Here is an 18,232-nt window from a genome sequence, read left to right as displayed (position 1 = left end):
AAATAAAACTATCATTTAAGCACCTTAAGATGTCAAGTGTTAGCCAGGTCTGGTATCCCAGCACTGGGGAGGCCAAGGCAAGGGACTGCTAGGCTTTCAAGGACAGTCTGACTACAGAGCAAGACTGTGGTCTCAACAAACAAAGACAGAAATAAAGAAAGGGAAAAGAAAGTGTTTAGATGTTGATGTTTTTCTGCCTGCTTAGTTTCATTCCTGTGGTATTGAAGATTGAACCCAAGGACTCCTGCATGCTAGGCAAGCACTCAACCACTTCTAAGCTATCACTTCTTCAGCTTTTTACTCTGAGGCAGGAGTATGACAGGCTGCTCAGGCAGGCTTTGAGGTCTGGATCCCCCTACAACTGCCTCTCTTGTATTTGGGATTACAGACTCGTACCACCAGGACTTCCTGTATTTTCCTATTCATTCTCTGCTCCACCTGTACTCAGACATCTGTACAGTGCACCTTGTTTTATACAGTTTGTGTCAGGCAACTGTTAGAGTTGTCTGATACTCTTCACAAAAATTGTCAAGCAGATTTACACAAAGATTGTTAGTCGATCATTTTGAAGTTATTAAAAATTCCAAAACCAGATTTGGCAATACAGGCATATACCACTTAACAATTGGCAAAAAGTGATTCTGCAATTATACAAACATGGAATACACTTACACAAATCTAGATGATACACCACTCATGTACCAAGTTATATGATGCATTTGTGCATGTGTGTTATATTTCTGTGGTATAAAATGCCTTGCTCGTGGGGATTTAAAACACAAGGTAATTTTAAGCACAAGAGAAAATTGTGCAATCTGGGAACAAGATAGGCATGAGATATATGAGGATACTGCACAGTTTTATAATAAAATTTTAATATATTTGGGTACGTAAGTAGGCACACATAAAAAAAACCAACAGCAAGTACAATCTAGTATGTAAACCAGAAACAGTTGCTCACTACCAAGGATCACTGCTGGTAGAATGTTCTTGTGGAATGTATACAATTCACCCTTGTTCATTCATGTGCTGATTTCTCTACCCCAGCACCTGGTTTCAATCCTGGCATTGCCTTGTGGTTTTGTATTCTAAGCATCACCTGTCTCAAGTTTGTGTAAACATGCCACAATTTGTTCTCTGCATTGCCAACGAAACAACCAGTCAATGCTGAGCAATGGAGAGAATAGGGTGGGACATCCTGGTCCAAAGGGGAGGAGAAGGAATTTAGTGGGAGGAAAGGCTGGGAGGAGAGGACCTGGAAACACCAGGAAAGATGAACCAGACCTAAGATATGACTAAAAAGCAAGTATAATGTGGGAAACCTGAATAGGAGGAAGCTATGCGGGCATGGAGATTGAGGATGGAGTAACTATTGCCCAGCATTGTGCTCTAGGTTAATTAAATAAATCTCTGTGTGGTGATTTGGGTATACAGCTGGTTTATGAATAACCACTATTTAACTAAGATAAATCAATAAGAAATATTAATAATCAACATATTACACAATAATATGCACTGTATCTTGATACTAGAATTGCAGGTTTGCACCAGCATAACCACAAACACGTAAGTTACATAGTACTCTAAAATGTTAAGAAAGCTATGACAGAACTGGACCATGGGAACTTTCCAGCTGCATTATAGTCTTCCTGGAGCAGAGCTTGTGAATGTGGCTATCCTGGACTACAGTGTTATTTTGTAGGGTATGAGCATATGCTGGCTGGATGTATATGTGTGAGAGAAAACAGGAAAGGAAAAGGAGTTCTACAAATAAGCAAGTTTGGGAATCAAATGTATGACTTGGGTAGAGGATGTGAATTTGATATACTCACAAGATGGGGTGTTAAGGTGGCTGAGGTACCCAAGAGAGTAACAGGTCCAGACATCAATGTCTGAACTGGAATGATCAGGCTTGATGAAGTTTCCATTTAAATGCCCCCCAAAGCCTAAAGGATCATGAAGCATGTTGGTGGGGGTAATCTTTAAGAGGTTGCCCAGTAGGAGGCTCTAGGTCTTTGGGAATGAGCTTTTTAAGGAAACTGTTAAGTCCTAGCTTCCTTTTCCTATCCACCAGGTTTCTGGCCCACCCTCATGATGTATTGCCTCACCATACACCATAGCCCAAAAGCAATGGAGCCTATCAACCACGAGCTGGTACCTCCAAACTATGAACCAAAACAATCCTTTTCACAATGTCAGTTATCATCGGTGTTTATTATAGTAAAATGCTGTAGAACACAAGGTCTCTATGTTATATCAGGCAAGAGCAAGGGGTGATTACACTATTGCAGTAAAGAGAAGAGATGCTGTGCTGCAGAAAACTTTCCCTTCCAAAGACCTGGCCCTTCTGACCTTGGGAAGCTTGGGATGGCTAAAATGTTCTGGATCTTCCTAGAGCTTCCATCTGCTTTAACTTGGGATGACTGGAAAGTCCTCTGTGGAGTTAGCTCCTTGTTTACCCCTGGTATAACAGTTCATGGCATCAAGAGTTGAGGTGGAGACTTCCCTGTTTCCTCGCGCCGCTGCCCCTACATGCACACACATTCCTTTTACTTTACTTTTTTCCATATAAGAAGTTTGAATCATCTTACATAACTGTGAAAGAAAAACGTGTACTGAAACATGTACTGGAACTACAAAGTCTCAAAATCACGTGCAAAATATTCTGAGCTCCAGGAGTCCTAGCAACTGAACAGCAAACTAATTTTGGGGTGTATTTTTGACTCTCTGAAGTAAAATGAATCATTCTAAAAAGAGTCTATTTAAAAACAAATGTGAACAAAAACTTTCTGATTATCTGGTCTGACCCAGTCAGCATTCAGGGGCTGTAAGACAGAGATGAGTAAGATCAAACCAAGAATCCAAGAGAAAACAAGACATATATTGGACTCAAGACACATTAACCAGTCGACAGTCTCAGTCAAGAGCTACACTGACGGCAGTGGAAGACAGCAATCTTGCACCTTCAAACCTTGCTCTGTAAAGGATACTATTACGCCCAGCATGTTTTAGAAATACTGAGCTTCAGCTATGAAAATTGTATTCTGATTTGTGGAAAAGCAGACATTAAATGTAAATATTTATTAAATGCTGAATCCATTACTATGTTTTTAAATGTATTAATGTATACATATGTGTATATATACATGTTTGTGTGTGTGTGTCTTATTTCTGAGAATCAGCTTCAATTTATTGACCTTATGTAGTGAGTGCATAGCCCTCTGGTTGGCTCGATTTTAAAATTTTCTGTCATTCAAATTCAGTTCTAAAATTTCTAGTTGGGAATTAGATTTTTTCCTTTTTGTTTCTCTGTGCAGCCTTAGCTGTCCTGGAACTAGCTCTGTAAACCAGGATGGCCTGAAAACCATGACATCTACCTGCCTCTGCCTCCTGAATGCTGGGGTTAAAGGCGTGCACTACCACCTCACAGTGGGAATTACACTTCAATCTTTCATTTGTCAAAGCTTCTATTTTTCATTGTATTTGTTCTCTTTACATCCCTATCACGGCCTTTCTCCTCTTTTCCCAGTCCCACCTTCCCACTCCTCTCCCTCTCCCCTTCTCCTCAGAAAAGGACCCCCTTAGATTAACCCAGCACATCAAGTAGCATCAGAATTAAGTGCTTCTTCCACAGAGGCCAGACAAGGCAGCCCAGCTTGGGGAAAATGATCCCAAAGCAGACAACAGAGTCCATGTCCCAAGCTCCACTTGCTAGGGAACCCACATAAAGACCAAGCTGCCCATTAGTTACATATGGGTCAAAGCCTCTGTTTTTCTTGTTTAAATCTCACCCATGTTAATAGTTCTTTACCATGGCTGATTTTTTTTTTTTTTTTTTGGCTAATCCTAATATTTTTGTCATTTTGTTGTGGATGTATGTTTCTTTTCTTTGACAATTAGTTTGGGAATCTTGTACTCTTTTACGTCTATGAGTTTGTTGTTTTTTTTTTCACCTGTTTGTATATACAAGTCTGGCACCTACAGAAGTCACAAGATGCCATTTGGTTCCCTGGAATTACAGTTATAAACAGCTGTGAACTGACACGGGGGGGGGATGGGATGGGAATAGAACCCAGATCTCCTGCAAGAATAAGTATTCTTAATTTTTGAGCCATTTTTCCATTTATAACTTGTTTCTTGTTATAAAACCCAGTTTTATTTCAATCCCACATTTAACAGTCTTTTAGGACAGGGCTTCTGCAGAGGGAGCAGGACCCCACCTTATTACTGTCAGACAGATGTGGAAGCCCAGGTTCCCCTTAGCCTCTATGGACACCCAGGGAGAGGCCTTTCCTGAATACTGGGCAAGAGCAGGTGTTCTGGATGCTCAGGTGGTCAGCCCTGACCCACAGGAAAGATGTTCTTTTTCTTGTTAGGTAAAGAATGTCCTGATTCCCACTGGGCTTCTGTTGACATCACTCCCAGAGGAGAGGGTCCTACTCGGCTGTTCGGCAGTACCTGAGAAGACAGGTGGGCGTCTTGGCCCTGTTGCAACCCAGAGCTGAAGGCAGAAACTTCACTTTACATCCGCATAGGTAGAGCCAAGTCTTTGTTTATTTTCATTTTTCTGTGATGCTTGGCCTGAGCAATATAGGTTTTTTTTCTGAAAGTTTTCAATCCTCCTTTCCTGCTCTTTTGGCCAGAGGGGCAGACTTTTTATTAGTTTTCTTTGTTTTGCTTTTTTTGGCTGTGCTCACTGGTACTTCTGGCTTAGTTGTTTCATAGTCTGGATATGTGAAGCAAACAAGCAAGTGGGAAACCTAATTTCAGGTTCTGAGGTTCCTGGTATCACTTTCTTCTCCCTACCTGACAGCCCCTCTTTATGCTTACTTGTTTATTTTATACAACACCCCAGGTTTCCAGTTGTTTTTCCTGGGGTGGACAATAATCTACAATTCTCTAGAAGTTTTATATTATTTTTGCTCTTTGAAAACAATTCAGTAGGGGCTAGAAAGATGGCTTAGTGATTAAGAGTGTGGCTGCGCTCTCAAGGACCCACATTTTAACTCTTGAGCACCTATATCAGGTGGCTTTTAACTACGCAGCTGCCCTCTTTTGGTTTTTTGTGGACAGAGGGACACACACCTATCACACACATATACACACAGTATACACAGATACATGTACATTAGAAAAACTAATCTCTAAAAAGAAAAAGCACTGCATAAGAATAGTATTTAATTGTATTCTAGATTTTTAGCAAACCAAGTAAACAACTCATCCACCCCATCTAAAGGTACTGTTTAGAAGACATGTTTAAGGCTACTATTGTAAACTTTTTTTTTTTTACAAAGTTTCCAGAAAAAAAAAAAAAAACATGCAAAAGTTTGTCACTGTTACTTTTTTTTTTTTTTTTTAAGCCAGTGTCTTATTGTGCATCCCCGGCTGACCCAGAACCCACTGTACAGACCAGGCTAACCTTGAACTCACAGAAATCTGTCTGCATCTGCCTCCCAGGTGCCGAAATTAAAGATGTGCGCCACCTTGTTCAGCTATAAAACCTATCCTAAAGGAAGTACTAAAAATAATTTTCACATAGAAGAAAAGCCATCAAATTTGAAATACAGATTGAGACCGAATGAAGAACCAAAAAGGTAAACTAGGAGCAAACTTTGAATCTGAGAAGAAATCTGAATGGGTAACTACCCACATGAAACAATAAAATATTTATAATATTGAGATTCAAAAGTGAAAGACCTGGTTCAGAGGAGAGTAAGGAGTTAGAAGGTCCCTAGGTTATATGTAAAGGCAGAAGTTATATGTAAAGACAGAAAAAGTTCCAAGTCATTTAGATGTTTTAAGTCATGGACCAGGTTTGTAGCTCAGTTGGAGGAGCATTAGCCTACAATGCACGAGGTCAGAGTTCAATGGCCAGTGCCAGAGAAAACTGTAGTTACAAGATAATGAATGCCTTTCAAAGCCATTTGGGAGTTGGAGGCAGGAGGCTCAGAAGCTCAAGGCGATCCTTGGGATGACAATAGAAAGAACAATCACAGACACACAACCTACTGAAAAGCTGGGGTCTGGTGGGTACTTCCAAGCAACCCAGACCTAAGCCTGTTTATTACGTACATGGGGGGGGGGGGTTGGCTAGTCTTCTAGTAGTGGAAAGTCGCTGTAAAGTGTTGCATAACAGATCCTGACAAGACTGAAACATTTCATCTGGCTGGGAAGCTCCTTGAGCAGGAAGGTAAACAGTTCAAGATGGCGCCCTGAAACACAAGGCCCCTCCCTGCCACCGTAAATAATAAAACCCGAGAGTCCTTCTCAGAGGAAACAGGCTGCAAAGAAGACTGTCAAAGCACTCCAGACCAGCTGCTTCTTTGAGAAGCAGAAACCAGCTGAGCGGCCTCCAAGATCAACTGAGGCACCTGGAAGACACAACCTGTTGAGCTGCCTGCAGGCTGTGCAATGTGCTCCAGGTTTCCCAGCTTTTGTGAGCTCTGTCCCATGCTGGAGTGAGCCTGGTAAGCGCTGTCTTTAAGTCATTCTGTCTTTATCCTCACTCATACTCCTGTAAGCAACCCCCATAAAACTCATTGGTTAACCAAGTTGGACTTTGCTGGTCTCTGTACTTTTGGTCTGTTGTGGGATCCTTATCTGGGGTGAGTAGATATGCAGTGTTGTGTCCTCCCCCCCAAAAAAAAATTTCATCACACATCAGGCAGCCGTCTTTGACTGTAAACACCGGGAAGGAGAAAGCTGCAGCTGCTAGTCTGTTCACACTCATCAGTCATTCAAAAACACTCATACTTGCACATACTGTCAACAATTACACTCAGAACTCAGGAAAGATTTGCCAAGTCCAAACCTGACCCATATAGGAGAAGGCTTTGCCAATTTCCCATGAGCCTAGGTCCCTAGCATGGCCAGTTCATGTCAAACAATACATTCACTCAGTCCTACAGTCTCTGTCCTGTCTGCTTCCCAAGCTCTCAATAAATTATCAGATACTCCACTAACTCGAAATTTCCAGTGTTGAAGACCAACACCCACAAGCTGAGAAGGAAGTAACCCCACCGTGAAGCATTACCTCACTTCAGGACCCAAAGCAATGGGGCTAACCTGGATGTGAGTCAGCATAAACATTTCTCTTCCTAAGTTCATCTTCTTAGGTATTTCTTTAGTGATAGACAGCTCACTGAACAGCTTTTAAGACAAGATTTGACATCTGTCTTGTTCCTTCTTGCTTTCTCTGCTGGGATCTAGCTGTCATGTCTTTTAGAGAGCCTGAGATGAAGGGAAGCTGTGTAAAGAGCTGAAGTACTTAGTCTAAGTCAATAGGGGAAACTGAATTCTATAACGAAACTCTTGTGTGACCTTAGACCTGTCCCAGGTGAGCCCTGGGATGATAGATGGTTTGGAAGTCAATAGCCCTCCAAGGCTTCCGTGCTTGAACTCTTGGTCCTTGGGTGGTACTGTCTGAGGAAACTGGAAACTTTGGGATGAGAGGCATGCTTTTGCAGGCAGGTCACAGGATTGCATTCTGACCAGTTTCCAGCATAAGTGTTCCGTTTGCTGCTATGACTTGACCAGAAGCCTCATGTTCTTCCTGCTTTGGAAAGGAGCCAGTCCTACCTGACTCACCCCATCAAACCTGTAAGGCAAAATAAGCCTCGATTCCCTTACCTTTTCTGTTATGTTTCCATATGATAGAAACATAGTTAACTAGAAACAACCAATGTTAACTAAGGTAAGGAGCTGGAGCTGACACCTTGACTAAAGCCAGTGAGAGATGATGAAAACCCAGCTAAATGACAGCCAGTTTTCTGATTCACAAAAAACTATAAAATAATATTTTCTAGATTTTTTTTTGGAGGGGGGTGTTTCGAGACAGAGTTTCTCTGTGCAGCCTTGGCTCTCCTGGACTCACTTTGTAGATCAGACTAGCCCTGAATTTAGAGATCTGCCTGCATCTGCCTCTCTGAATGCTGGGATTACAGGCATAAGCCACCACGCCCAGCTTTTGAGATTTATTTTTAATTAGTTAATAATTAATTTATTTTGAGACAGGTTTCTCTACAGAGCCCTAGCTGTCCTAGAACTAACTTGGTAGACCAGGCTGGCCTTGAACTGAAGAGATCTGCCTGCCTCTGCCTCCCAAGTGCCGGGATTAAAGGCCTTGCCACTATATCTGGTTCCTACTCCATATTATTTCACAGGCCTACAGTTGCTGTTACAATTAGTAAAAGACTACTAGTTATTATTTCCCCAAAGCCTATTTCTATATGCAATTTCTTGTCCTAAGAAATAATGTGAAGAAGAGGCTGGAAAATGGCTCAGCCATTAAGGGCACTTGCTGCTCTTTGATTTCCATTCTCAGAACCCATGTGGTAATTCACAATCATCTGTAACTCCAGTTCTGGGAGACCTCATGCCTTCTTCTGACCTATAGGCAAAAGACCCTCATGTGGCACACATATGTACACAGAAGTAAAACAACCATTCACATAAATCTAAAATAAAGTGTGAATAATGGTAACGATCCTTATATTAAGAACACAACAGTAGAAACAGCCCAGGTGTTCCTCAATTGAGGAATGGATACAGAAATTGTAGTACATTTACACAATGGAATACTCAGCAATTAAAAACAAAGAAATCATGAAATTTACAGGCAAATGGTAGGATCTAGAAAAGATCATCCTGAGTGAGGTATCCCAGAAGCAGAAAGACACACATGGTATATACTCACTTATAAGTGGATATTATACATACAGTATAGGATAATCATGCTGTACACCTAAGGAAGCTAAGCAAGGAGGAGGACCCTGGGTAAGATGCTCAATCTTCATTCAGAAAGGCAAATGAGCTGGACATCATTCACCCAGCAAGGTATCAAAACACATGCTGAGATGCAGAGCCAAACTTTGGGCAGAGTGCTGGGAATCTTATGAAAGAAGGGGGAGATAGAAAGACCTGGAGGAAACAGGAGCTCCACAAAGGGAGCAACAAAACCAAAAAAATCTGGGCACAGGGGTCTTTTCTGAGACAGATACTCCAAATGAGGACCATGCATGGAGATAACTTAGAACCCCTGCACAGAAGTAGCCCAAGGCAGCTCAGTATCCAAGAAGGTTTCCCAATAATAGGACCAGGGACCATCTCTGACAAGAACTCATGAGCTGGCTCTTGGATCACCTCCACCTGAGGGGGAGAACAGCCTTGCCAGGCCACAGAGGAAGACCAGTCCTGATGAGACTTGATAGACTATGGTCAGGTGGAAGGAGAGGAAGACCTCCCCTATCATTTTTCTATTTCTATCATGTTTCTATTAGACTGGGGGAGGGGCATAGAAGAGGAAGGAGGGAGGGTGGGGTTAGGAGGGGATGAGGGAGGGAGCTACAGCTGGAATAAAATAAACTGTAATTAATAAAATAAAGTAAAAAAAAAAAAGAAAAAAGCACAACAGTAGACTGTTGAAGAATGTTAATTCAGAACATGACTGTTCTGGCAAGAGATCACATCCAAAGACCTTCTAGGTCTGTGTGATCTGGCTGGAATACAGCCCTGCCTTTAATCTAGGAGACAGAGGCAAGCAGATCTGAACTCAAGGCCAGCCTGGCCAGCAAGTATCAGATAAAGAAGAGCTGAAGTCCAGGTGTGGCGGTACTAGCCTTTAATCCCAAACAATGAAAGAAAAGTTTGGTTTGTAGAAGGAAGCACCCATGTTTGAAAGTGACGTCTAACTGAGTGGCAGAAATGATGGAATAGGATATGGCCAACTTTCAAGAAAAGGGAGAGGAAAGGGAAGCTACTCAAGGGGACAATGCAGAGAGAGATGTTGCAGAAAGAGAACTCAGGTGAAGATCGAATGAGCCAAAGAATGAGAAGGAGCCAGGAGATTAGAGTAGATTGCTTGAGTTAGTTGGAGGCCAAGCTGAGCAATTCAGGGGCTGAGAGAAAATTGAATAAGTCAACTGGGAGAGGAGTTTGAACCAGAACAGCTGAGTTGAACTATGAGCTATGAGCTCAGTAAGAACTAGAAAGGGTGAATTTATTAAGCAGTTAAGTCTCAGAGGCTGAAAATGTTCTAGGCCTAGGTTAGGTTGTACAGAGGTCAGAAGCTTCCAGGACTAGACCTAGGTTAGTAGCAGTAAGCCTCCTAGACAACATCTGAACCAGACAAATAAAAGTTCCTTTTACAGTAGTAGCCCAGTTTAATCCACAAGGCACAAAACGGTCACTCTTGCAGATTCTTCATAAACTATCATACATTTTCTGGTTTTTTTGAGATAAGGTTTCTCCCCTTGGCTGTCCTGAACTCAAACTATGTAGATCGGCCTGCCTCTGCCTCCCTGACTGCTCCAACTACAGAAATTCGCCAACACTGCTTGCACACTTCTCTGTCTTTAGTATCAACTGTGTGCCAACAATTTCCTAATCTCTAAAGCTAGCTCTTTCCCCCAAAGAGGCTCATACAGCTAAATACTTCGATATCATGTCCACTTAGTTGTCATATTCCTCACATCTCCTTCTCTTCCTGTTGGACCTTCAAAGATTCCACTCCTAAAATGGTAAGAAAATCTTACCTCTTAAACACTTAAAAAGGCCGTTGTGTGCCTGTCCCAGCAAACAAGAACACTCCGAGCTGCAAGTCTGCATGTGCTATGTATGCATGGCTAAGAACACGCACCGCTTGGTTGGTTTTCCTGGACTCTCCAGATTACTCCTGCTTAGTACTGAGCGATCAAGTTCACTGCTGTTCAGACTGAAGTCAGAATGGAGAAAGCACGTGCGCTCAGCCACCGAAGGCGTTTTTAAAACACAGCTGTCGCAGTGATTGTATCTACTCTCGCACACAGCTATTTGACCTTCCATTAACGACCACTACACCTAAACTATTACAGCATTACCCTCAACCGAGCTTTTCTTTGTATCAATGAAAGAGCCTGCCATACGCAACCCATTGGCAGTCTCCAGCCTTTTTAGGGCGAAGGAGGCAGGTGCGGAGAGCTCCGCTGAAGGAATCCCAACTGGATCTGGAGCTGACCGGGTCTCAAGAGTCTGCGAACACGTGCTGCAGCCCGCAGGGCGGACCTTGGGGACAGGGATCCGGGCGCCCGAGCGTGCTCGCGCCCGCGGCCGCAGAGCCCGGGACGCACGTGCGTCGGCAGGACCCCTGCAGACCGAGCGCCAGGGCTGCGAGGATGAAGATGGAGGGCGACGAGCAGCCTGGACACCGGGCCGGCCGCGCCTCGGGAGAGGAGGGCGTGGAGAGAGAGGCCCAAGGCCCTGGCGCTAGCTAGGTAAGGATAAGGGCCCACCTCGGCTCCGGAAAGGGGGCGGGGCGGGGCGGGGCCGCGGAATATAAACGTCCCGGGCCGCCGGGCCAGTTTTCTCGGGAGTTCGCGGTCGGAAGTGCTGCTCCTTAGGCCGGGTGGGGGCGGACGGGCTGCAGGCGCGCCCGAGGGCCCGGAGCTTCCCAGTGCCGACCCTGCCCGGCGCCATCGGGAGACGCCGCAGCAGCCTACGGGAGCTTCTGCACGCGAGCGCGGCGGCTGGGACGCCGAATCCCAAGGCCCCCACTCCGGGGTCTCCCTCCCCTCCCGACGGGCGGCGGGGGCGTGGCCGGGCGTTGCGAGGATTGGCGCTCTGGGAGCGTCCGCGTCCGGCGCGGTGACGCAGCACGTCGACGTAAGTGACGCGCAGGCCCGGGCCGCTCCTCCTTCCCTGAGTGAGTGCCGGCCGGGTCGGGGCGGGGGGGGGGGGGCGGAGAGGAGGGAGGACAGCGGAGGGAGAGGCGACCCGGGAGTCGTTGTGGGCCGCGGGCCGGACCGGGGCCGGGGCTGCGGGCGTCCGGGCCGGACGGGAGTCTTGGCGGGCCGTTGGGCGGCCGCCGAGGCCGGTCGGTGTCCTCCCCCGGCCGGACTTGCGCTCCCGGGCGCCCGGAGCCTCCAGCAGTGTGCCCACCCCGCTCCCGCTCGCGTCTCCAGACTCCAATTAGGTCAGGCTCAGAGTCCCGCGGCTGGGGCTCCGGCCCGCGACGCGCGGCGGCCCCTCGGCTCGCCTTTCTTCTTCCCCAGCCTTGCTCTCCGCCTCCCCCTCCCCCCTCTTCCCCCGTCCCTGGGTTGTGTTTTGTTTTCTGCTGGAGGGGTTTTGTGTCAGCCCGAGCTCATGGGTGTACATTATCATGCTCCTCTCTTGTAGAGCAGCCCGACGGCCATGGAGGCTGAAGAAACGATGGAATGCCTTCAGGAGTTTCCTGAACATCATAAAATGATTTTGGACCGATTGAATGAACAACGGGAGCAGGACCGGTTTACAGACATCACCCTGATCGTCGACGGTGGGTAGGGTAGTGGGCAGAGAAGAAAAATCGGAGCGTCAGTTTTCTCTCATTGCCCGCCTTTTTGTATCCACCCTCTCCGGGCTGTCTTCCAAAAGTCTGTGGAGGGCTTGCATCGGAACCGGGAGGGCGCTTGTCAGAGTTGCTCACGTAGACCATGCTGCGGAAAGTTGGTTGGCTAGTCTTGGTTTTAATCTAGTCTGCTCTGCACCCGTTTTAACTTCTTGCAGCTTGTTCGTTTTCTAATTGCACACTCGAGATGGTTGGTAAGACAAGGGAGGCCGTCTCAACGTTTTGTTAATAAACTTCCTCTTAGCAAGCTGCTTTGAGGAGTCCAGTACAAGGATGGTTTGGGAAGTTTTCATTCTAGTTTTCCAAAATGGTGTGGGAAGGAAAATGGAAGAGAGGCCTTGGCTACACTCATACTACTCCCTTTAGGTGACTAAAAAGGAAGTTGGAGTCTTTACCAGTCTTGTAGAGGCAAATCCAGATTGGGACCCTTTTCTATTTAATGTTTATTGGATTTCAAGACAACCTGTTCCTTACTATAGAGGTTTGTAGGTGCGTTGTGCCTACAAATATATTAGGCATATTGAAACATTGTCCATCAAGCTTTGTACTTAATTTTTTTTTTTACATCTCTTTCTAAATGGTACATGAACTTTTGCATTTTCATTACATTTAGCAGTTTCTTTTATGTGTATGAGTGTCTTGCCTGCACATATATATATATGTATATTTGTGCATTACATGCCTGACTGGTGTTCCTAGAGATCAGAAGAGTGTGCCAAATCCCTTGGAACTGGAGTAGCAAACTGTTGTTAGTTACCATGTGGGTGCTGGGAATTAAACCTGAGTCCCCTGGAAGAGCTGATGTTGTTCTTAAGCACTGAGCCATATCTCCAGCTCATATTTAGCAGTTTCAGTGGGATTAAGTATACCTTGTTATTTAATTACAGGGAACAGAAAGTGCTAGAAGAAATTTGTTACTTAGTGTAAAACTGGCTTTTATAAATATCGACTTTTAAGCCTTTGAAGCAAAGATTTAGCTCCTTGTCTAATTAAACTTAAAAATTCCCAAGATAATTGACAGAAGTAGTTTGACTTTCTTCTAATAATATCTGTGGATATGTCTTTATATTATGAAGAAATGTTTTCTTGTTACATTTCATGGTTTTAACTTTGATCTTGACGCAAGTGTGTGATTTCTTTTTCTCCCCACCTCCCACCATTTATTCAGGACACCATTTTAAGGCCCACAAGGCTGTTTTGGCTGCCTGCAGTAAGTTCTTCTACAAATTCTTTCAGGAGTTTACTCAAGAACCTTTGGTTGAAATAGAAGGTAAGTGGCATTTTCCATACATTACTTAGCAAAAATAATTGGTTGATTTAGCAAGACATCCTGGATAATAAATACCAATAGTTGCTGGTAGACAACTAGACACATTGTTTTTTCTTACTTGAGAATTCTTTGAGTAAAGAGTAAGTGGTACATAGGTACTGGTTTCAAACTTAGTCTGGCCCATTGCTGAAACCAGGGCCCACTGTTGTTTTCAAAGCATGCATAAATGGAGACTACCGCCTTTGTTCTAGTGACCTTATGATTTAGGGATATTAGAAATGGCAGTGATATTTTAAATTACTGGACAGACCTCTGTACTATCAGTAATAGTGTCACTAATGGGTACAAATGAAATGGACTACCATAATATAGGGAGTACTTGGAAAGATGAACTAATAAAGTAACGTGCTGATGAAATTTGATGATTATAAAAATGGTTAGGAGAGAAGGGATCATCAGTTAGGTATTGCTTTTAAAGAAAGCGGTTGACATTTTTCCCCATAGAGCAGGCCAAATTTATGCTGTGTAGTTTGTGTATTAGCTAAGGCTCATATTAATCTTTTGGAAAGTAAGTGCTGTTATTTCCATTTTGCATATGGGGACCAGGCTCCTAAAGTTTACATAACCAAGGTTTGCCCAGCTAGGAAAAGATTTAGTTTGTACTATTAATTATCATGATTTTATCTGAATTTTCTTTCAGAGTTTCTAGGTCTTGGTTTTGTGTCTCTTTTACTTAGTACGTATTCTTTATTATGATTGCCTAGAAACTTGTCTTGGGGAAAAATTGATACCTAGAGGGGAGTAAAGAAAATAACTATTCTTTAATTTTGTTAAATTTCAGTTAATGTATTAGCAGGTAAATTATTTTTAGATTATGGTAGACTGCGCATGTGCTTACTGGACATACACAGGAATTGCTAATAAAACTCTGGCTTCCTAGATGGTACTGTTTTTGCTACAAGCCAAGTCCATCAGCTTGAGGCTTGATAAGTAGCTAACAAGTTACTTCGTCTCAGTTTTGCATTTGTCTTCTCATCTAGAAGCAGGTTAATAGGCTTGTAATGATTAGTTGAAATAAAGCACATAGAAAACCTGTCACCTGCCATATTTGGTGTATTGCCAAACGTAGTAGGTGAGAGCTATTCATCTTATTGATTACCAGTGGTATGTAGTGTGCTAGATCCAAGAGCTGAAGAATTTTTGAGGGGCTTAAAATATAATGGCAACAGTCTAAAAGAAGGAGTGCAAATTAGAGAGAACTTTAGTATGGTTGATATTGCTGATGAGGAAGAATGGGGTTTGGTTTATTTCCAGCAGAAGTCGACTGTGCTAGGTAAAGGTTATCAAGAAAAGTGTATATGTGTATTTGTGTATGGTGGTTACTCCTGTGCCAGTGCACACTCAAGGCCAAAGGCCAACATGCATTGTCCTCACTGATGGCAGTCTACTCTTTGAGGCAGGGTTTCGCAGTTGAACCCAGAGCTAGCTAGTCCTGCTAGCCCTGTCACTCTCTTCCCAAGCAGATCACACTGCATCTCCTCAGGATTTGCATGGGTGCTGGGGATGTGCATGCTTGCCATCTCCCCACACCTACCAGCTTAAAACCTTGGCCCAGGTTAGAATACTTGTTACTGGCTGAAAAAGCAGCACTGAAGAAAGGATTTTTCTTTCTAAAAATTGCATTACAATTTTCTTTTGTTTAATCTCTCAGTACCTCTGACCTATACTCATTATAAAGTAGTACAATTTAAATGTTTAAATTGCAAAGTGGAAAATACTTTTTGTTATTTGGCCAGGTTTGGGTTAAAAGTATGAGTTTTATTTATTATCATTTAACCCTTAACTCTGATATTGCTCTATTTTCTCCCAAGGTCACCTGGCTGTAAAGAAAGTCCTAGACATTAGAACACCTGAGTTTTGGTCTTGGTTTTACTGTTTTAATAAACCTTAAATGTTTTTCAGACTATAAGTAGTTTTGGATTATGTCATAGACATTTGGTGTAGGAATAGGTGCTCTTATCTTTTAGAGAATGCTTTTCTTTTTGTTTGCTTTAGCAGGAAGCCAACTTGTCTGGATTCAGACATCCTCTATGCATCCAACTTGAATTTAATTTCAAAATCTTTATAGTCTTGGCAAGGTGCTAATCACAGTTGTAATCCCATCAGTAGGGAGACAGGCAAGAAGATGGGAAATTTGAGGTCATCCCGGGCTACAGCAAGCTCTCACATGCATGAATATCGTACTGCCATCAAAGTACAGGACTTAGAATTACTACTTATTTTGCATGTTGCTGAGAGGGGGAAAAAAAAAACCTATCTACCCTCCACCCCATTCCCCATACCTTTTATTACCTTGCTTGGTTCTCTAGAAATTTCACCGGTAGTCTTTACTGTTTGTACCCATTGCTCAGCTGTGGGGTTTGAACTTTCCTTAAGTCTAATAAGCCAGGATATTTTGAAGGAAAAGTAAGAACCTTAATACTCAGTGCTGTTTGAGTTTGATTTAACTTTCTAGTCATCTCTTTTCAGAGTCCTGCTTAATTAATTTCCTGTTTATTCTTTCCAGGAGCTTTAGTTTTAGTCAGTGGACAAAATAAGGTGGGGCATGCTTGTGCTTTCTGTTTCAGCTATAACTACAATCTTCAACTGTAAATTGTGAACAGTGACTTGTGCTTTCCTAATGAAAATGTGAAATCCAGCCCCCTCCATCTCCCCTTTGGCTTTGAAAACTATAAAAATTGTTGCTCCTGTAGCTATTTACATACCTGTTCAGCTTTGTGACTTGGATTTTAGCCATATATAATCTTCAGGAGACATCTAGTCCCTAATTCAAAACGAAGACTAATTTTCTATGTGCATTCCTTTTCTCTTTCTGAAACTACAGATCTAAAATTGATTTCTCTTCTGACAATTCTTATCATGTCCAGAAAATTTCATCCCTAATTGTTAAGGACAAAAGAGCCAAGGGCCTGTTTTTTTCTCAAGACAAGGTTTCTCTGTATATCAAGCCCTGGATGTCCTGGACTTGTTTTATAAACCGGGCTGGCCTCGAACTCACAGAGATCTGTCTGTCTGTGACTTTCAAGTGCTGGGATTAATGGCATGCACCACCATACCCTTTTTAAGGACATGTTAAACATTAAAAATTTTAGGGTTTTTTGTTATTTGTTTGTTTAAAGACAGGCTCCCTATATACCTCTGCTGTCCTGAACTCACTTATAAGACCAGGCCTTCTGATTGCATTGCTAGGCATGTGCCACCATACCCAACTTTTGAGTATGGTTTTTTTAACCCAGACTAGAGGAATGTCAGAAAAGTGTCCCCAGGAGAAGATTGAGGTTAAGTACTCTTTAGCATTTTTCTTAAAATGATCACTTAGAGAAAATTTGATTTTTTTTTTTCCCCATCTGAATATTTCTACTATGAGAGGAGTAAGGGACTGATGAAAACGTTTTAATCCTAAAATTACCAGATTATATTTCTCACAACTATACTATCTGCCACTACCTCACTTACCTGGCAGGAGTTGCCAGGTTGATTTCTATTAGATAGTATATCAGTGGTTTGTCCTAGAACAGTACCAGGCTGGTTTCATAAAACAAACAATAAACAACGAATCCAGAAGTACTTGTATTAAGTAAAACAAATAACATTCCTGGGTTTGAGTCAAAAGATCAGAGGACCTTACGTGCAGCCCATAGGCCAGGTGATTCTGATTAATCCAGATTAGGACCAGGCCTGGAGAAAGGGCTTAGCAAGAGTAATAAAAATGCAGAGGAAGCTCTAGAAACAGTAAACATTCCATTATATTTCTGAAACTGCATTTCCTAACTTTGATAAACCTGTTTGTTTGTTTTTCTGAATGTTGAATGTGTTAGTTGTTGTGTGAGAAAAGTGTTTGTAGGTTGTTTTTAATATTTTTTAATTTTAACTTTATTCACTTTGTATCCCCCTGTAGCCCCCTCCTTCCTCCCCTCCCAATTCTACCCTCCCTCCCCCTTCTCCACGAATGCCCCTCCCCAAGTCTATTGATAGGGGAGTCTTCCTCTCCTTCTTCTGATCCTAGTCTATCCGGTCTCATCAGGAGTGGCTGCATTGTCTTCCTCTGTGGCCTGGTAAGGCTGCTCCCCCCTCAGAGGGAGGTGATCAAAGAGCAGGCCAATCAGTTCATGTCAGTGACAGTCCCTGTTCCCATTACTATGGAACCCACTTGGACACTGAACTGCCATGGGCTGTATTTGTGCAGGGATTCTAGGTTATCTCCATCAATGGTCCTTGGTTAGAGTATCAGTCTTGGAAAGGACCCCTGGTCTCAGATTTTTTGGTTCTGTTGCTCTCCTTGTGGAGCTCCTGTCCTCTCCAGGTCTTAATATTTCCAACTTTTCATACGATTCCCTGCACTCTTGTAGGCCAGTTTTTAAGAGGGCAGTGTGCCAAGTTATTTTTTAGGTCGTGATAACTTCTTCCGAAAGGATTTATTTTATTTATTTTTAATTATATGAATTTGCTGTATCTATGTCTGTTAGCTCCATGTGTGCAGTGCCCACTGGAACCAGAAGGGGGTGTCCCCTGGAACTGAAATTATAAATAATTGTGAGCTG

At 43.2% G+C, this 18,232-nt stretch overlaps 1 protein-coding gene across 8 annotated transcripts in view; it reads left to right on the top strand.

Moving 5' to 3' along the window:
* The first annotated feature begins 11,080 nt into the window (after positions 1–11,080).
* Znf131 (zinc finger protein 131) overlaps positions 11,081–18,232 on the top strand; it is a 32,128-nt gene continuing 24,976 nt past the window's right edge. For 2 of the 8 annotated variants that reach the window (XM_021650158.2, XM_021650155.2), the window contains exons 1-3: positions 11,808–11,947; positions 12,151–12,289; positions 13,530–13,631. In XM_021650158.2, the coding sequence (XP_021505833.1) occupies positions 12,166–12,289; positions 13,530–13,631 (226 nt within the window). In that variant the 5' untranslated portion in view covers positions 11,808–11,947; positions 12,151–12,165. Of the gene's footprint in view, positions 11,250–11,346; positions 11,678–11,807; positions 11,948–12,150; positions 12,290–13,529; positions 13,632–18,232 lie in introns of those variants that run through there. The other 6 variants (XM_060372893.1, XM_021650154.2, XM_021650153.2 and 3 more) reach the window with 6 other exon arrangements.

This window comes from Meriones unguiculatus, chromosome 19 (assembly GCF_030254825.1).
Source record: "Meriones unguiculatus strain TT.TT164.6M chromosome 19, Bangor_MerUng_6.1, whole genome shotgun sequence".
In the NCBI taxonomy this organism is placed as follows: domain Eukaryota; kingdom Metazoa; phylum Chordata; class Mammalia; order Rodentia; family Muridae; genus Meriones; species Meriones unguiculatus.
This window is presented reverse-complemented; position numbering and strand designations above follow the sequence as displayed.